Source organism: Bos mutus, chromosome 4, assembly GCF_027580195.1.
Source record: "Bos mutus isolate GX-2022 chromosome 4, NWIPB_WYAK_1.1, whole genome shotgun sequence".
Classification (NCBI taxonomy): domain Eukaryota; kingdom Metazoa; phylum Chordata; class Mammalia; order Artiodactyla; family Bovidae; genus Bos; species Bos mutus.
Genome location: NC_091620.1, coordinates 21,673,609 through 21,694,684, shown reverse-complemented (window position 1 = coordinate 21,694,684; position 21,076 = coordinate 21,673,609). Strand labels below are relative to the sequence as shown.

The following is a 21,076-nucleotide window of genomic DNA, read 5'->3' as shown; positions in this document are numbered from 1 at the left end:
TATAACTTTTTTAATGAAGTAAAATAGCGATGCTATATATACATTTCCTAGAAGCTTAAAATACGGTAATTGAACACGGTAGACTGTATATCCTTTATGTGGTCTGGACTTTTAAATTTAGCCTACCTTTAATAAATTTCAGTTTTATTTTCTACTACAAATATGTTTTCTTCCTTGGAATTTGTTCAGAATTGGCAGCAAAAAGATGGGTTTTTCTATTTACTCTTCCTGGAAATAACTCATTCTTTCACCCAGTGGTACTGGATTTATACCTTAAAGCCAGCTAATGTATTTAACCTTATTTATTACTAAAGAAGCTCCTTTGCTAATTTATTAAGTAGAACAATCAGTATGAAAGTTGTTGTGCAAGAGAGGGCTGAAACATGCACTACCACTGAGACATGGTGGTTACTGGGGTAGACTTGTAAGCAGAGAAATAGCAGAGTGCATGACAAAAACATCTGCATTCACAGAGGGGCCTTAGGACCCAACACCCCATGGATAGAGATCCACCTGGATCGCTTAACACCTGGATGTTTTTTATTGATTATGAGTCATTTTATTGACTGTGACTAATTCAGTATAAAAATTGCAGATAAGTGGAAATAAAAACTTCAGATAGTTTTCTAGTGATACTGTTTTTATTTCTGTAAAGACTGCTCTCATATGTTACATGCATCCCAAAATGTCAAACAGTACACTGTAGCAAATGATTGGAAAGGACATCAAAGCTCTAAGTATCACTGTTTTTTGTATTCATCTGGTTTTAATTTCCATTCTGGTACTTTTAGATCTATTAATATTGCTACTAAAAATTAGTTGTGACTTCATTATTTTTTATTTATTTATTTATGCTTAGAAGTGTGAACGCCTACTTTTATTTCTTTACTGCCATGAAATGAGCCTGGCTTTTCAAGACCCAGTTCCTCTGACCGTAAGTATTAATGGTGCATTAAAGTATTAAAATGCATTTTTGTACAGTGGGATGGTTTTTCTGAAACTTGATTTATGAGAATCTAGTTTCTGTACCATTTTTCAACAGTAAATTTCTTACATTAATCAAAATCTTAAAACTTACTGCATTGTTGTTGTTTAGTCACTCCCCTTGCTCTTTTGCCCATGGGATTCCTCCAACAAGAATACTGGAGTGGCTTGCCATTTCCTTCTCCAGGAGATCGTCCCAACCGAGGGATCAAGCACGCATCCCCTGTATTGGCAGGCAGATGCTTTACCACTGAGCCACCTTGGAAGCCCTGTTAATACATACTGAATGCTTTAATCTTGACTACATTGTATGTTAACTGCTCAAAAACTTCTGTTCTTTTTTCATGTATTCTTTCTTTCATGCATTTTACTTACTATTCTCTGGGATGATTTAAATCAATTGTTTCTCTCAGGAGTTTTAGGTATATATATCCTAAAGCTATTGGGAAAGAAACTTTTCATTTCAGGTAAAGACACCCCATGCCCACCCCCCATCTCTGTACACATTTTGATTTATAGGTGCAGACTTCAAGTAATAAGTTCAGTTCAGTCGCTAGGTCATGTCTGACTCTTTGCAGCCCCACAGACCGCAGCAACGCCAAGCCACCCTGTCCATAACCAACTGCCGGAGTCTACCCAAACCCATGTCCATTGAGTCGGTGATGCCATCCAACCATCTCATGCTCTGTCGTCCCTTCTCCTCCTGCCCTCAATCTTTCACAGCATCAGGGTCTTTTCAAATGAGCCAGCTCTTCGTATCAGGTGGCCAAAGTGTTGGAGTTTCAGCTTTAGCATTAGTCCTTCCAATGAACACCCAGGACTGATCTCCTTTAGGATGGACTGGTTGGATCTCCTTGCAGTCCAAGGGACTCTCAAGAGTCTTCTCCAACACCACAGTTCAAAAGCATCAATTCTTCAGCGCTCAGCTTTTCTTATAGTCCAACTCTCGCATCCATACATAACTACTGGAAAAACCATAACCTTGACTAGACGGACCATTGTTGGCAAAGTAGTGTCTCTGCTTTATTATGCTGTCTAGTTTGGTCATAACTTTCCTTCCAAGGAATAAGCGTCTTTTAATTTCATGGCTGCAAAAAACATCTGCAGTGATTTTGGAGCCCCCAAAAATAAAGGCAGCCACTGTTTCCACTGTTTCTCCATCTATTTGCCATGAAGTGACGGGACCGGATACCATGATCTTCGTTTTCTGAATGTTGAGCTTTAAGCCAACTTTTTCATTCTCCTCTTTCACTTTCATCAAGAGGCTCTTTAGTTCTTCTTCACTTTCTGCCATAAGGGTGGTGTCATCTGCATATCTGAGGTGACTGATATTTCTCCCCATCTTGATTCCAGCTTGTGCTTCCTTCAGCCCAGCATTTCCCATGGTGTACTCTGCAGGGTGACAATATACAGCTTTGACTTACTTCTTTTCATATTTGGAACCAGTCTGTTGTTCCATGTCCACTTCTAACTGTTGCTTCCTGACCTGCATACAGGTTTCTCAAGAGGCAGGTCAGGTGGTCTGGTATTCCCATCTCTTTCAGAATTTTCCACAGTTTATTGTGATCCACAGAGTCAAAGGCTTTGGCATAGTCAATAAAGCAGAAATAGATGTGTTTCTGGAATTCTCTTGCTTTTTCGATGATCCAGCAGATGTCAGCAATTTCATCTCTGGTTCCTCTGCCTTTTCTAAATCCAGCTTGAACATCTGGAAGTTCACAGTTCACGTATTGCTGAAGCCTGACTTGGAGAATTTTGAGCGTTACTTTACTAGCATGTGAGATAAGTACAATTGTGCGATTAGTTTGAGCATTCTTTGGCATTGCCTTTCTTAGGGATTAGAATGAAAACTGACCTCTTCTAGTCCTGTGGCCACTGCTGAGTTTTCCAAATTTGCTGACATATTGAGTGCAGCACTTTCACAGCATCATCTTTCAGGATTTGAAATAGCTCAACTGGAATTCCATCACCTGCACTACCTTTGTTCATAGTGATGCTTCCTAAGGCCCACTTGACTTCACATTCCAGGATGTCTGGCTCTAGGTGAGTGATCACACCATCGTGATTATCTGGGTCATGAAGATCTTTTTCCTACAGTTCTTCTGTGTATTCTTGCCACCTCTTCTTAATATCTTCTGCTTCTGTTAGGTCCATACTATTTCTGTCCTTTATCGAGCCCATCTTTGCATGAAATGTTCCCTTGGTCTCTCATTTTCTTGAAGAGATCTCTAGTCTTTCCCATTCTATTGTTTTCCTCTATTTCTTTGCATTGATCACTGAGGAAGGCTTTCTTATCTCTCCTTGCTATTCTTTGGAACTCTGCATTCAAATGGGTATATCTTAAGAAGTAGACATTAACAATAGAGGAGGAGGTGTGTGTATGCTTACCATTGACTTCAAAAGCTTCATATTTCAAGTTTGATGTGACTTTAGTGCATTATGGGCTTCCCTAGTGGCTCAGCTGGTAAAGAATCCACCTGCATTGTGCGTGATCTGGGTTCAATCCCTGAGTTGGGAAGATCCCCTGGAGAAGAGAAAGGCTACCCACTCCAGTATTCTGGCTGGAGAATCCCATGGACTGTATAGTCCACGGGGTTGCAAAGAGTCAGATAGGACTGTGCAACCTTCAGTTTCACTTTCACTTAGTTCGTTATTGTAAGGTGTTGGACCTGCTACTCAAAATGTGTTCTATTCTCTGATGTCTGAATTTCCTTTAAAAAGCTAATAGATTTGTTAAAAATTTTTTTAAATGAATGCAACATTAGAAAAGAAAACTAGCCAAGTAACACTGAACAGAGAAGCAATTCCCTTGTAAACAAGTTTGGAGAAGTTAAGATCGGAAAAAGAAATGCAGTTGACTCTTAGAACAACACAGAGGTTGAGGGCACCAACTTTCTGCACAGTGGAGTCTTCATGTGACTTTACAGTCAGCCTTCTGTATCTACAGCATCAATCAATCACAGATTTTGTCGTATTGCTGTATGAATTTCATGGGAAAAAATCTGTGTATAAGTGTACCTGCACAGTTCGGGGGTCCACTATAGTCTTTGGGGTGGAAAGCCCTTTGTGCCCAAAAGAAGCAGGGCAAAAATATGCCAATAAAAAGTTAATTCACTTAAAAATGTGACCTAGAATTTGGTGCTTTTTCTACTGTTGGCCTACTGTTACATTTGGCATGAATAACAGCAACAGCAAAATAGGCCCCCTTAATATATATTTTGCATGTTATTTTGCATGCCTGTTTTGCATGTTATTCATTTACGACAGAGGATGAGATGGCTGGATGGCATCACTGACTCGATGGACGTGAGTCTGAGTGAACTCCAGGAGTTGGTGATGGACAGGGAGGCCTGGTGTGCTGCAATTCATGGGGTCACAAAGAGTTGGACACAACTGAGCGACTGAACTGAACTGAACTGAATATATATTATCTTATTTCGTCTTTACAAAATCCTATGAGAATGGTAGAATTATTTCTGTTTGAAACTTGAAGAAACAGGTTCGGTGAAATGACTGAACCCAGTATCTTACCCAGGAGAGTGTTATTGAGTAGCAGAACTGCGGTTCAAACCCAGATTCAGAGCCCACTTGCTATAACATATGCAGCAAAAAACATGTCAAATCTTACTAGAAGTAATACTTCTTCTAATGATTGCCTTTTTGTTTAATAATGAAAAAAGAATAGTAAGAGGGGAAATGTAGTAGGTTTTTTTCATTAAAAATAACTGATGAAAATTTTTGATAAAAGTGACACAAAACATTTACTGATGTCTGGAAACATGTAGGTGCTTGCAAATTTTGCTGAATATATTTCCTTATCAGTGACAAAATAGAACTGAGAAAAGCAGTAAGGATGATCTGAATTATGCACTACTTCTTATAGAATTTATATGGGACCAGGTAGAATTTATTTATTATAGCATCACATTTCTTTTGAAAGGTGCCTGATTATTACAAAATAATTAAAAATCCAATGGACTTGTCAACCATCAAGAAAAGACTACAAGAAGATTATTGCATGTATACAAAGCCTGAAGATTTTGTAGCTGATTTTAGATTGATCTTTCAAAACTGTGCTGAATTCAATGAGGTGAGAAGGGGGTGGAAATAGCAATGTGAAAGTAATGTTAAACCAAACACCTTACCAACAAAGGAGGAGATGAAGATATCTATCTCTGGTAGCATAAATTTTCAAAAGTTCGAGTCTATGTCAAGGAATGAAGAGAGGTCATTAGGAAAACGTTATCCACATGTATAGTCAAAGGTTTATTATATGGTGAGTGGAAATGCAAATTACTGTTGACAACTTAAAAACAGTTTAGAAAATATTTTTTATCTAACCTAGAAGCATTCTTTGTCATTCTCACCTTTATTTCTTGAAATATAGCATTTCCAGACTTTAGTCTTTGTGATATTGAAATATTAAGAATGTGGTTTAAATAATTCTTAAGAGTTTTCTCAAAAACTTTATCATCTAAACATCTATCAAACTTAAAGCTTTTTGATGATAGTTTGTCCTTTGGATCAGTTACTCATTCAGAGGTAGATATTATGTTTGTTCTAAAAAACACCTGTTACTGGATTCTGATTACAGCATCTCTTTCATATCTTTCTGGTAATCTAGATGAGTCAATGCCTTTATTTACTTCTTATCTGCTCTTCTCTAGACTTTTTCTTGCCCTGGGCTATTATTTACTTTACATCAAAGCTTTAAGTAAACATTTCTTTTGAAACAATCCACTGATATTCATAATCTTGAGGTAAAAAGGAGCAAAATATAAGAAATCTACTTTTATTGACTAAACATTTCTTTAATTCATATTTTTTTCAACAGCCTGATTCAGAAGTAGCCAATGCTGGTATAAAACTTGAAAGCTATTTTGAAGAACTTCTGAAGAATCTTTATCCAGAAAAAAGGTTTCCTAAACTAGAATTCAGGAATGACTCAGAAGATAATAAATTTAGTGATGACTCAGATGATGACTTTGTACAGCCCCGGAAGAAACGCCTCAAGAGCATAGAGGAACGCCAGTTGCTTAAATAAGCACACTTGCCTGTGCTGGTTTTTAGATTTTTGTTTGTTTTCTAAATACATTTTGCCATTAATTTAACATCATTACCAAGAAGAGTTTGTGACCATCTTAAGTTTTCAATGTTTACTAGACTCTAATTTCCTTAATAACCCATTTCTTTTAACCTTATTAAGAAAGAAAGGAAAAGAGGGAGGAAGGAAGGAGAAGGGAAGAAAGAAGCATCAACAACAAAATAAAAAGACATTCTTCCCACTTCCTGGATTTCAAACTGCAGTCCCGAGTGACAGCTACTATAGAAAGGACTTTGTATGAACTCTAAGTTGAAAATTTAATGTGGTCTGGATGTGTGCATTAATCCATTTTTAGAATATACCACTACTCAATTATGGACCAACATGAGTTAGGTGTACTGCATGTAAGTACAGTACTCCATGAATGTCAGTGGTAATGAGTTCTATCCTAGAATGCCCACTGGTGCACCAAGAAAGTAGACTAGATGCTGTTTAAGAAGGTGCCTAATAGCATATCATGTAAAATGGCAACTGTATTAAAGAAAAAGGAAAACAAATGTTTGATTTTTTTTTCTTATCTATAGAGGTGTTTGATATAGCAGGTTTTCAAGACCATCTTTCATACGTTTCTAAAACCTCTCCTTCTTCCACCAGGGAAGGAAGTAAGTGTACTTGTTTGGTTTTGCTGTGTGTCTGTATGTGGACTGGTGTTTGCATTTTAACTGTGCAGATGACCCTTTTATAACAAGACTCATTGTCTGCAGTATGGCTTTTAGTGGAGCCATCCAGAATATGAAATACAGCAGTGTGTGCCATATTTGATGTAAAGATTCTTCAACTTATACCCTTTGGGGCATTAAATACAAATTCCCCTGAAAGGGACCAGTTTTTGTGGTTTTCTTCTGTCTTTATAAATTGGAATGAAAGTCTTTTGTGGAATTTAGAAGCAGGCAGTTAGAGGGAATTAGTGAAATTTAAATTTTTTCTAAAGCATCTATTTTTCAGAATCAGAACCTCAAATTGATTCTTTCTGACTTAATCTGGGCTTCATTTTCATTCTCTTGATGGAGAGATATAGAAAACCTACCTTCTGAGGGCAAGAATATTCTTCCTGGGTCAGCCTTGGCTAGTTTAATTGACTTTCATGTATTCCTTTTACTTGTTGTTCAGTATCAAGGAAGGTAACTAGATTAAGATAGAAGAAAATTGTTGTGCCATTTCCTAATCTAACGTTTGACAGAATACATGAAATTTTTTAGTTTGCCGAAGTAAACCTTTATTTATTAAACATCAGTTGGCTGAGGATATTTTCCTCTTAGGCCAGAAGAATAAAAATACATCTGACTTGACAGAATTTTATCCTTTGGATGGTGTCAGGTCCCATGAATTAAACCTAGAGGACTTACTTTTATCCACATGGCATTATTTCTTCAAATGGATAATTTGAAAATGCCTTGTGGCTAAGTCATTGGGTTTTCAGGTACTGCTGAAGATAAAATGAGAAAATACTGATTATTTATTGGCAAGAGCATCTCACTTTGTGTAGACTTCAGTTTAGTCCATAAGTCAATTATGTATTAAAGGTTAAGAAACCGTAATTCACTTTTCCAAATACGTGTTTCAGGGAAGTTGTTGTTGTTGTATGGTTTTGAGTATGTATTTGGCATTTATTCTCCAAAGACGAACAGATTTTGGTAATAGTGCATTTACCACTTGATTGTCTTCTTTTGCTCCAGCGTCTTTAACACAGCAGCCATGGAGCTTTTGCTAATCTGTTTATTGTTTTTATGTTAGAATACTTAGGACATTTTCTTCTTCCACATTTGTCTCCTTAGTTAAAAGGGAGGCACTGCAGATAAATTTTAAGATGATCAAAAAGGGAAGTAGCACTTAAGAGTGAAAATTTATAATTTCCTAAATGCATCTGAGCCAGAATGTCTACTAATGTACCCAGAATTTTCACTGTTATATTCAGTGCCATATGAATCTTTTAAAACGATATTTTTCTTTCACCTTTATATATACACATACATACATAGTTGAATGAGAGGCACTTGACAACCACATATATTAGAAGAGTTTCTCTCTCCAAATAGCATTTTCTTAATAGTCTTTAAAGTCCTCTGACGTATGTGTCCAGGAGGATCCCAGCAGATCCCAGCAAAGTAGTCCTTAAATTATAATAGAAATAAGCTATCAGAAGAGCCTGACTATACCTCATGCCCACTTGGAGAGCATTCCTTTCAAAAGGTCAGTGCAACTCAAGCAACCTTGACCTAAACTTTGAAAACTCCAGTTTTTACCTCTGGTCAAAAACTCCTGGAGATTGCCCTCTAGATTTAGAACCAAGAGCCTCATGTCATATCTGCAGGACTCCCAATGCTGAAGGGGGATCATACGATGAACAGGCCATGTGGCACTTAGAACTGACTCAGTCCAGCTCATCAAAAGTTTTCCCAGGTGCCAAGCATCTGTTCTTTCCCATCAATAAGAAAACCCAATACACAGTCAGTGACTTACAAGGATAATGCATACCATGATAGTGAAAGTGAAGTCCTGTCTGACTCTTGGCGACCCCGTGGACTGTAGCCCACCAGGCTCCTCTGTCCATGGGATTCTCCAGGCAAGAATACTAGAATGGGCTGCCATTTCCTTCTCCAGTATTAAATTCCAAATACTATCTGGCAATACAGTTATCTTGCCCTTTGAATTAACAGGCCCTGCTTTTCTTTTCTGAATTGAAGGGTAGGAAATTGGAAGGTCCTAGAAGGAAAATGTCCTCTTTTGGTAGCTTTACTTTTTTTTCCAAGCTAAAGAATTGGCTCCGCATTTTAGTACTACACAGTAGTGTAGACATAACACAATTTAGGACTGCTTCCAAAAAGAATTCACAAAGGGTGAGTATATGAATTTGCATTTCAGTTTTCTCTTGCTGTTAACACTGCTTAAACTTTGAAATTTAGTTTACATGGAGAGACTAGTTAGACAATGAAAGGAGGAGCTAACTCCTTTTGATCTACAGATGAACGTGAATCCCAGCAGTAGGTTGCTTCACGGGAGCAAAAGGTTTTTAAATTTAAATAGAAGATGTACTTATTTTCTTTTCATCTGTATCTGTTATGAATGAGAGAAATTGAGTGATCTGATTGGCCATTAAAATTATGGACATAACCATGAGTTCAACCATCTAATTGCTTGTTGAAATAGAAGGTGAAAGTCGCTCAATCGTGTCCAACTCTTTGCAACCCCATGGATTATACAGTCCATGGAATTCTCCAGGCCAGAATACTGGAGTGGGTAGCCTTTCCCTTCTCCAGGGAATCTTTAGAAACCCTCCTTTAAAATAACCATGCACATATTTTAAAAAATTTTTTATATCATGTAAGTTAAGAATTCATGTCTCTCTATGTGTATATTATCCCTTCATCTTGGATGTGAATTAACTAAAATTCACATCCTGATGGCTCATATTCTTGAAAGAGAATAATGCTAACCAATCAGATCACAGTTTCTCTCCCCATGAAGGTTTTGCTTATTGTGAAGGATATCTGAGGCAGTAGTCTTTGTTGTTGTTTTTAATTTGGGAGAGTCAACTGGTGCTTTGATTTTAATAAAAATCAGCTTTGATGAATTTTTACTGTGAGTATTTTACCACAACAAGGACTTTTTAATGGAAAAATCACTGTTTGTCATTCAGTAGAACATTAACTAGTGTGGGTCTCCTTTGTGTCCCTTGTATATTCCTCTATAAAATCGGTCCATTTAGGGACAAGCTGTGCATGCTAAGTCACTTCACTCATATCCAACTCTTTGCAGCCCTGTGGACCATAGCTGCTAGTCCATAAATAATAGGAAGACTTTTAAACAAACAAAAACAAAACTCTAACACAGGGATTTCACCAACCTTAAAAGATAAGCAAAAAATTAATTTGGCAAATAGGAAGGAAGAGGAGGGTGTCAGTGAGCCATTAAGGGCCATGCTTTGGCAATGATGCTGGTTCTCTAGTCATTGAAAGCATTTACTGCTGAGGGTGTATGTTAAGAAAGCTCAAGATATAATAAGTCCCAAATAAAGGCATTGACATTCATATTACAGGAGGATTTTTTGGCCACTGTAAACTGTGCTTTGAAGAGATTTTAAAAAATCAAATTCTCTTCTATACATAAAACTATAGATCCAGACATTCAACCTTTTATTGCATAAAGCAAAATATGCTTGTACAGAGACTAGAGTTATGTTACTATTGTTAATACCTCAACTAATACTGTCTTAATGGACTGTGAAACCAATCCAAAAAAGTTTTTACAAAGAAATGACTTGACGTTTGTTGACTTCCATTTCTACTAGTGCCTGAAACAATTAAGGTAAGCAATATTTATCAGTTTATAAAAGATTTCTGAAATTCAGTATTTGAATTAAAATTATGTTGATAGGGTTTGCTATAGACTAATGTCTTCTAGGAACCTTGAGTACTAGACAGTTCTAGACAACATTGTGTAGTATCTTAAGCTTGGATACTGCCACATTGAAAGTTCCTGAAAGCCTTAGGAAGGTGCTTAAGTATCAGTTTTGTCAGTGGTTTTCAGTCACTGCTATTCTTTAAGTAGTATTTACTGCTAAGGTCAGAGTTAGGGTTTTGAGTTACGGTTTGTCATGGGTTGTTTTTCTTTTTTTTTGGCTGCCTCAGGTCTTAGTCATGATGCACAGGCTCTCAAATTGTGGCGTGCGGGCTTAATTGCCCTAGTTGTGGAATATTCCCCAACCAGGGATCAAACCCACGTTCCCTGCATTGGCAGGTGGAGTCTTAACCACTGAACCACTAAGGGTTATTTGGCTAACCCTACATGTGTAGCCAAGACATATTTGCATCAAAAATATTTTGGCCTAAAATTTTCTGGTAACTAGACTAAGGTCTACAAACTATTTAAAAGTATTAAAGATGACAATTTAGGTAATCCAAACAAACTTTTATTCAACACTTCATGAAGAAGGCAGTGGTTCAGAGAACAACAAAATGGGATGGAAGGCAGGAAGTTTTATGGGGTAAAGAACCAGAAAATTAGTACAGAGTCCAGAAATTGCTTGGCATTTGGTGATTGGCTGCTGGATATATGGCACGTCTGGTCAAGTAGAGCATTTACTGGGAAATGAAAGTTACTAAGTTTCGGTTTGTGTACGTAGCACCCCCACCGGAAGTGGCTTGATGTTGGGCCTAGAGTAGGCCTGGTACCACCTTTGGATCATTCTCTTGACCAGTTGAGAGTTTCAATTAAAAATATCAGTCCTAGTACGATTTTCAGTTACTATTTCCACTTTGGGTCTTAGTGTAATGTTCAGAAGAGATATCAGGCTTGTATTCTTGGAACTGGTTATGTTCTATTCTCTTTGGTCGTTTTGGTCAGAGAGTCATTAGCTGGTCAGTGGCTACCCCACACGCTGTGTACCCACTTTAGTGAGTACACAGCCTAGTAGGGAGGCAAAAATTATAAGCATCAAAATAATACCCATGGTTTGGAAAGTACTCCTGAACCAGGGTTTCCATGTCCAAAACTAACTAGAATCAAATAAGTCAAGAAATATGGATGTGGGGGATACTTCTTAAAGCCAGTTGGTCTATTAATTTGTTTCATATAATTGGTCTATACTTCTCCAGAAGTATTTATCCAGTGAGCTTGTTCCAAAGACACTGAGGCATTGGAAAACAGGGGGGAAGTTTATCATGGGCAAAAATAACTAACTACAGGATCACCAGCATCACCACAGATCTAATGGTTGGAAGTTGGATTATGTTCAATTTGAAATGGCCTGAGGTATATGAGTAATAGCACTCTTGGGAGAAAGCAGTCTGCCTTGATGCGGGCTACTTCTCCTCCTCCTCAGTTTTTGAGGTCTTCCATGTTTACACAGTTGTAAAATAAGGACAAAAACTTTGACACTTTAACAGCAGTGTCGGTGGTCAAGAGTACTTGATAGGGTACTTTGCATGAATCTCATTTTTGTAAAAGAATCAGAGTAAAATAACAACTGTCTATATAAATGACAAGACTTTAAAATACTAAAGAGAGCTGACGAGTTCAGTTATGGAACTGACAAGAAAATGTGGTTATTTCTATGAGCTACAAATAGATATCTAACATTTAAGATAATAACTGGAATTATGACTGATACCATTGTACTAGAATGTCAGATTATCGGAAATTTAATATAATTTCTTGATAACATATTAATAACATGCCTGCACAAATAACCTAACAGAATTAAATATCACTTCTTATCTGATAATGCTTTTGCAATAATTTCTGGAAGTATATTCTTCCTCGCAGGAAATTTTTCAGCATGACACAAAACATGTTCCAAATATCTTTTGGTTTTTCTGTAAAAGTAAGTCTATGCTCAGTAATTAATATTTCAGAATTTTCTCTTACTTGGAAATGATTCAATAAATATCCATCATTTAATCTTAGTATGACTTTAAGGTTTCAAGTACCAAAAATATTTTGGAAACAATTTTTAAGTAGATATACCATAAAACATGATTATTTTTGAAAAGCTCCTTTATAAACTTATTCATGTTTGTTAACAATTATGTTTGGATTACTCATGAAAATTTCATGAGACTTTAAACTGCTATTATCTTCATCTAATTTCTTGCTGACAAATTCTGTAAAAGAAATAACATTAACTTATTTGACTTTTAGTAAGCCTGGTAGTTAGTCACTAAGTCATGTCTGACTCTTGCATGCCCACTAACTATAGCCTGCCAGGCTCCTCTGTGCATGGGAATCTCCAGGCAAGAATACTGGAGTGGGTTGCCATTTCCTTCTCCAGGGGATCTTCCCAACCCAGGAAATAGAACCCAGGTCTTATGCATTGCAGGCAGATTCTTTACCAAATGAGCTACGAGGGAAGCCATTTAAAGACGTGTCTATTTTAATTAAACTGACAAAACTTAAACTACTTTTTTTTAACCAAAGATTATCCTAGATCACATGAACTTGAAAAATATTTGGCTTAGTTTCTATATTTCTGAGAGTTTACTTGATTTATATAAACTTCTATTTGTCTTTAAGTCAGTTTAATGGAGCTCTTCACAAATTTTGGCCACACCATCCAGAAGAACAAAGTCAAACATCTGTGACATACTGATCTTACAGCTTGTTTTACAATTTTAGCCACGAGATGGGTATGATCATTCAAAACTCACTAGTTCATAAAAACAGTTGGATCCAAATTGTGTTTCTGGCAGATGGAATGAATTAAGGTTACTTGCACAGATAGTTTAAACTTTTTTACTAGTATTTGTGAAGAAGACTTAAGATTTTTTTCATTTGCCTAGTTTCCAAATACTGCCCACCCCCCCTTTTTTTTTTTGTAAAAAATTTCCTCCCTGAAGTTTGCATTCCAAAGAGACAAACCTCAGTTCCTAGCAAAGACACTCAAACATCTCACAGGCATCAACAAAGAATGCAGCTTCCTCCAAGAAAGATGTTACCTGGAGCCTGCATTTTTACAGTACCTACAAGCCTTGGGGCTTCCCTAGAGGCTCAGCTGGTAAAGAATCCGTCTGCAATGCGGGAGACCTGGGTTCAATCCTGGGTGGGGAAGATCCCCTGGAGAAGAGAAAGGCTACCCACTCCAGTATTCTGGCCTGGAGAATTCCATGGACTAAGGATCAGACATGACTGAGCGACTTTCACTTTTCACTTTCACAAACCTTGTGAGATAGGGGAGAGGTTCTGATTAGTAAAAAGGATAGGTGAACTTTTTCTGGTCTTAGAGACTCAATTTGTGAAACAGGAAATAGGATTGGATTACAGGATTACAACCTGAAAGATACCAAGGGGACCGTCCACCCAACACCAAATTTCAGACTGGACAGTGACTGTTCCTGGCTGTACTGAACAAACACCAAGAGCTACTACCCTCCCTAGATACAGAGTCACTCCCAAAGAGAGCCAAAAGAAAGAAGTACTTGGACAGTTTCTGGAGAAGCTGGCAACAGCTGGTAAGCTGCAAATGGGATGCAACCCACATTTCTGTCCAACCATATTTTGTGGCCTGATAGTTGAACTGCCTCCATACACAAGAACAAACAACCCCCAGGTGTCAGCAGGCAGAAAGGCCAGCCAGTTCTCAGGACACAAGAAGGCAATAGCTATTCCTGGGAGAGAAAGGATCAATAACCAATGAGTTCCCCAAACCAGATTCCCAAGAGTCTTCATTTGGAAAGGGAAGGACATGAAATTTCTCTCTGGACCAGAAACTCCAGGGACCAGCAAGAGCTGACTTTGGTAAGAATTCTCACTTTTGGCTAGCTTATGTGGGTTTTCCCAGGATCCCGATCTACAGATTCCAGTGAGCAGAAGTTACAGTAAAGAGTGTAAATTCTGGCCTACTAGGATTTTACAAGGTTTTCCATTTGTTTTAGTTTCCCCTTGGCTGTTTAAGGGAATAACTGTTAAGAGTTTATCAGAAAATCCCTCAGAGTCCCATTCACCCTGGAAGGCCCCGCCTTTGAGAATAGATAAGGGGGTATTCAAGTTCAGGAGGAGGGGGTTTTATTATCTTAGTTATCTGGCCTTGGAGCTGTTGCAGTTTTAAAACCAACTTGATGAATGTTTTTGGTCTGGTCTCTTCAAAGTCGAAAGGCAGTTCAGTTAGGATTAGGAGACAGTATTCAGGTAAAGAAAAATAGTTGTTGGAGCCACATTTGTCTTGTTTTCTCAGATTTTTCAATAGCCTTTAGCGTTGAATCTTTCAATGAAGCTGTTTTGGAATTTTGCAGCATTTTGGAGTCTTCTGCATAGCAATTAAAATATATCCCATGCTGGTTGATTTGGGAACATTTTCACAGGTGGTTCTTAAATAAACAGTGTGTCTAACTGGAATGTCCCTGATGATGGCCATTGCAATGCTAGGTTGTCTTAGATTTTTGCCATTTCTGTAGATATCTGCAGTTTCCAGGACCACAATTATTATGACAGAATAAGCAGGTGTGCCAGAAGGCGGACTGCTCAGTTTTTTGAAACTCAAGGATCTCAAGGAGTCTTAGGTAATAAGCCTTGGGTCTTTGGGAACCAAATTACTCCTTAAGAGGGATGTACTCTGCTAGGCTGGGGATCTGGTGGTATTTTACAGTGTACTTTGTTGCACAGAATTTTTCTTGAGGTTGTCAGGTGGCCCAGTGTCAATCTAACTCAGTCCATGACCATCTTAGCACATGAGTCTTAGGTTTTAATCTTTCAAGTGTTTGATCCATGCTTACCAGTTTTACATCTTTGGATTCAAGATTCCCCTTAGCAATTGATCTATTTAATCTTTAAATGAGAAGATTTCTTTATAAAAGCAGCAGTCGCCCTAATGACTTTTAATAGTATGACTTGTGCTACTTAGATGATGATGTGCCATTAGTTCAAACAGTTGTAATTTCTTATTTTCCAAGTCTCCCCACACTTTTTGCTGTGGCGTTCTCTTTATGCATTACCTAACTGCTGCCACCCATTGTGGGTTCCCAATATAAGCTGTCTTGGAACTTTTCTTGGAAATAAGTATACACACACATATTTCTTTTTCCCCTTACATAAAGTTTGTTTGGATCAGAACTGTGTACAAGGGGTCAGAGCTCAAATCCCTAAGTGGCTTGCCCTTGGTTATGATGAGAAAAACAACGTCAAGGGTTCAGTGGGCTCTTTGCCTATGCATCTTGTCCCACAGGCCATTGGAAGTCAGCTTGGGATTCCATCCTCCCCGTCAAAAGACGATTTAGGCAATCCAAACAAACTTTGACACTTGAAGCAGGCACTCTCCACTTGCAGGGGCCCAAAATACTGCAAAGGGGAGCTGAAGACAGGAGGATAATGAATAAGGAGGTGAGTAGAGAGCCACATTTGGCTTGGTGTCTGGCCAACTGGCTGTACTGTGTTTCTGGTCAAGCAGACCATTTACAGGGACATGCAGCTTATTTAAGTTTTGGTTTGCTGACATGGCACCTGGGCAGGAGTGGCTCCATCTTAATTAAGCCTTCAAACTTACTTCAAAAAAACCACTATGGCCTGTTAGCCAAATTCAGCCTATGACCTCCTTTTATTACAGCCTGAGAGCTAATAATGTTAACATTTTTAAAGGCTGGCGAGGGCTGTTGACAGAGACCATATGTAGCTCAGAATCTGAAATGTTTATTCTCTGGCCCTTTATAGACATTTTCCTGACTTTAAGCCATTTGTGCCTGTAGTTCAAATAGGAATGATTTGCATACACATAGTTCGCCAGTCCAGGGACACTTCATCATTGTAGCAACAAATTCTATTTTTTTTCCCATTGCAAAATGGGGGTGGAAGGAGTAGGGGAGTCAAGTCATTGGGTATGGATTCCTCTTTTAAGAAGTCTACCGTAAATCCAAAGAGCAACAAAAGACTAAATGTAATAACGTGGGTGTTTTTCTTCCACAGCATACCTGTGTGCACAGGTATGATATGCACGCACATGGTTGTTCTCCAAAGGGCATATAATTACATCATGTAGAAAAGCTTGCTATACTGTAATGAAATTAGAGTCAAAATAGAATGGGAAAAAGTTTATTCCCAGCTACTTTGGTTATTTTATACACAAGATTGCAATGAATTTAAGTACATTCTTTTATGAATAAGTAATTTTCATTATAAAGTATGGAGGTCACAATTTAAGTATGCTAATTATAATTGAATTTGATGACTTCTATTTTGAAAGGCTTAATGATACCACCTCAAACTCATGTCTTAGCTACAAAATTTTAATACAGCTTTTGCTGTATACCTCATGGGAGAATATCAAGTATAGGTTTTGTCTGATACTTATTACTTATTCATATAAACATGAACAGACTTGATGCCAAGCAATGAAAGCCAGCTTCTCCCTCCCCATCTCTCCTAGATATCCCTCACCAACCTTAATGTATATTTTATGAAACTTCTGTATTGATCTCTTCCCTAAGAGACTATATATACAGATAACTTATTTCATCCTCTTGTTTTTCAAACATACATGATCAATTTCTTAACTACCAAGTAGTATACCAAAATTAAACCAGGTGTTTTTAATGTGCCACAGCTCTTTGTGAAGGTGAAAATACATTTTTCTTCTTTGGTAGACATAGATTTGCAGATCTTCATTTAATTTGCTGGAGAAAGAATAGATAATACATTTAATTTTTTTGAAGTCTTCACATTCAGCTATCTGGCAGTGAAAACTAGTAACAGGAGGTTCTTTAATAAAGAATTAAAGGTCTAACATTTTTACCTGTGTACCTGACAATGCAATAGTCCTTTTATAATTCAATTACAGATATAATTCAGGGGAAAAAATCACATTATACTTACCTTCTTTTTTTAATTCTTTACTAGGTCCATCAAAATAAGTTTTTAAAGTAATTCTAAAGTGGAATTACTACTATTAACTATTGGCCAGGTTGGTTCATTCAAATTATTTGGGATCCTGTTGAAAGGTAAAATTTAGGGCATGTTTTAAACATTTTTAGAAGTTTTACTGTATCAGTTAATAGATAGTTTCATATGTTAAGTGCTCACAACACTGAGATACAGACATACACCTTTTGAGATTTGCCTGAAGACATACAGCCATTGAGTAGCAGAGCCATCAAGGGCTATATTCCCACACAAATATATTTATTGGATCTGCATATGAAAGTTGTAGGAACTGATATTAAGTCTTATAAACAGACATGTAAAATAATTTCATTTCAATCAACAGAAAAGGGAATGGTTTTTGTCAGTGGCTCATATGACTTGACCCCACTCCAGTACTCTTGCCTGGAAAGTCCCACGGACGGAGGAGCCTGGTGGGCTGCAGTCCATGGGGTCACTAAGAGTCCGGCACGACTAAGCGACTTCACTTTCACTTTCCACTTTCATGCACTGGAGAAGGAAATGGCAACCCACTCCAGTGTTCTTGCCTGGAGAATCCCAGGGACAGAGGAGCCTGATGGGCTGCCGTCTGTGGGGTCGCACAGAGTCGGACACGACTGAAGCGACTTAGCAGCAGCATATGACTTGAATCGGAAATCCATAAAGCACGTGAGATGATGAGCCAGATTTCATTTTATACATATTATTGCTACTTTAAAAAACCACCACCATAGAAAATTAGCATAAGATTTAGCACCACTTAATTTTGCAATCTAGTTTAAATTCCAGTCCCTCTGTATTTAGCATGTTCCTTTATACAAGTTACTTAACTTTCCCTTACCTTACTTTCCTTAACTGTGTGAAGAGTGTGATAATCCTATTATTTAAGATTAAAAGGAATCATCTGAATCACCTAATACAATCCCTGGTTTTAAGGATTCAGTGATTAGGTCACCTTTCCAAGTAAGGAACCTAAACAAAGCCGTAAATTTCTAATTACTTAGCAAGTTATCTAATCTGTGATTAAAAGATTAAAAGTTAAAGGGAAAACAATAACACATCTTGAATCTAGGACAAGAAAAAATTGACACTAGCGTGTTGTGCTTTCCCCCTCTTTACTCAGTAGTGTTTTCCAACTACTCAGACAACAAAACACATCTGTACCAGGACAAATAATTAACATGTGCCCACGATTCACTATAAATAGCATATGGGAGAGGGCAGGCTGCATTCAGCCAAACAAGCACGATGATTTCACAGTCCCATTTAGATGGGGCAGCTCAGATCCACCAAACTATAGTTAACTCTCAAACAGCATGGGGTTGAATTGTGCAGGTCCACTTTTACGTGGATTTTTTTCCAACTGTAAATATTCTAGTACTGTATGATCTGTAGTTCATGGTTGGTTGAATCTGCAGATGTGAGGAACTGTGGACACTGAAGATTAAGTTTTTAATACTGCAGGCTTTGACAGCCTGGAAGGTTGGTGTCCTGACCCCTGTTCAGGAGTCAACTGTATATACTAACCTCAGCTGTTCTCCCCATTTCCCATGTGTGCGTGTACACACATGCCCTTGCCTGCCAGCAATAAGCTTTGTATTTAAGGCAGGGAAACAGCCAACCGTAAGGGCAGAGGGCTAGGAGAAGCTGTCCCTGATACAACTTTGCCCCCAGGAGCACACATTATACTTCTTTTTATGTACTTTGTGTCTGACTGTCAGTATTGGATGGCAGCTGGTGCAGTGTGGAAGTTTTTGCCTCCACTCTTACCATGGGCAGTTGAAAAAACTGGGGGGAAGATAGCGGGACCAAAAGGAAAGATTCTGTGATCCTACAGGCAATGCAAACAGCTGTTTCTGACCCTATGGCCACGTTTAGCTCTGCAGCACTGCTTCTATACAGAAGAAAAGTGGAAAGGGTAGAATGCTGAAGTATCAGTAATACTCATTTAGTCCCAGTTCAAGCTTTACAGGAAGCAAAGGTTTGAAGTGAATAATCAGTATACTGCTCAAAGTTACATGGAAGAGCACTGGATACCCAGTTTTTCTACTGGAACCTGCTAAACAAATGTACCCTTGTGTGAGCACAGGCTTGGGCATTATCACCTCTACTTAAAAGAATTTTCCTACTCCAAGCACATTTTCTTTTGTCAAAAGGAGACTACTTAGATTCCCACATCACTTACCTGTAGGGCCCGTCCTTTGGTCTCAATGGGGAGAGTAAATGCAGAAATGGCACACACCACACAGACAGACGCGAAGAGACACAAGGCCCCCAGGAACGATGCGCTCATAAGAACCTGCAAAGCACAAGGAATGACTCAATATACTGCACCCCAGTCACGTTTCCACTGATCTTCATGCCAAAGGGAAAATAAGGATTCATCCCACCAAATACATAAATGAAAGGCTTTGCAGCCATTCTGCAAATTGTGCAATTCTGACATCCCAGATCTAGTATTTATTTGGGCCAAGCTTTTGTAGACATTTTGTGCAACTCTTCCAGAAGCTGGGAGTGATGTTAACATGCACCGGCCAGGTCAGACTTCTCCCTGCACCCACCCCTTGGGTATCACTGGGCAAACCAATACCTGGGGAAGATGAGAGCCGCCTGTTTTCCTACCCCTTCTCATACTAATTCAGCTTGCTTAACCAGTAACCATCTCCTTTCCTGCAATACCTCCCTCTGCTAAAAGTCAACTTGCCCTCTTCAGTTCTGACAGGATGAACCAGGAGGAAGTCTTTTGGGACTAGATGTAGTGTCTAGGTCCTGCCTTTTGATTTCTTCTGTGATTTGTTGGTTATTCAGCAGCTTGTTGTTCAGCCTCCATGTGTTTTATAGAAGAATCCCAACCAATAAATGTAGAAGAAATGACAGAAAGTCATTATATAACCACCACACTAAGAATTGATTCAGGTAAAAATCATCAATGGGTGCTAAAAGTAGAGAGTAAAAATATGAAAAGATGAGGGTCTAATGTTGAGCAATAAGAATTCTCAATAATAAATTGCAGAGGTGGGGGAACCATGGATTCAGAAAGAGCAGCAAAGATGCAGGAGAAAGACTGCAAGGTGATGGGTGCCATGGGAAGGTGAGAGCACGAGGACATGGCCATCAGAATCCATGAGAGGGAGCCGTCCCGCGAGATGGACGGTTAAAATGACAATTGTATTTGGAGATGTGGAACCAGAGAGACCATAGCAAGAAGCATTTTGGTGGGGTCAGGATGGTTGCAGCCAGGTTGGGACAGGAGGACTGAGTAGGGGAAAGAAATGAATACAGTGAAGAGAAAGAACTCTTTTAAGTAGTGTGGCTGGAGAGAAGAGGAAATGGAGTTTTACAATCTGCAAGCTATGGAATCTTAACATGCTGACCAAAAGATTCAATATGCAGGGATAGATTGGAATCATGACATGTATAATGATAAACCTGAAAAACTCATGAGAATCAAATGGAAACCCACTGGAAGGGGTTCAGTAAGCTGTTTGAAAATCCATAGACAAAAAACTGCCTCTCTACAATTAACTAATTAAAATGTTAGACTAGAAGTTATAATGAAAAAATCATCTATTTGCAATAATAATGAAAAGCCTTAAAATGCCTAAGAATAAACATAACAAGATGTACAAGATCTATTTGAAGAAAACA

General features: G+C 38.2%; 2 protein-coding genes across 7 annotated transcripts in view; one reads left to right on the top strand and one right to left on the bottom strand.

Moving 5' to 3' along the window:
* Positions 1-9,683, top strand: part of TRIM24 (tripartite motif containing 24) — a 117,136-nt gene extending 107,453 nt beyond the window's left edge. For both annotated transcript variants that reach the window (XM_070369207.1, XM_070369206.1), the window contains exons 17-19: positions 860-934; positions 4,925-5,074; positions 5,819-9,683. In XM_070369207.1, coding sequence (XP_070225308.1) covers positions 860-934; positions 4,925-5,074; positions 5,819-6,028 — 435 coding nt within the window. In that variant the 3' untranslated portion in view covers positions 6,029-9,683. The remainder of the gene's footprint in view (positions 1-859; positions 935-4,924; positions 5,075-5,818) is intronic.
* A 6,517-nt stretch (positions 9,684-16,200) lies between these two features.
* SVOPL (SVOP like) overlaps positions 16,201-21,076 on the bottom strand; it is a 95,435-nt gene continuing 90,559 nt past the window's right edge. For all 5 annotated transcript variants that reach the window (XR_011463949.1, XM_070369209.1, XM_070369210.1 and 2 more), the window contains 2 exons: positions 19,614-19,727; positions 16,201-17,184 (listed from right to left, as the gene is read on the bottom strand). Coding sequence is in view for 4 of the 5 variants with exons in the window: in XM_070369209.1 (XP_070225310.1) it covers positions 17,173-17,184; positions 19,614-19,727 (126 nt within the window). In the remaining variant the exon portion in view is untranslated. The remainder of the gene's footprint in view (positions 17,185-19,613; positions 19,728-21,076) is intronic.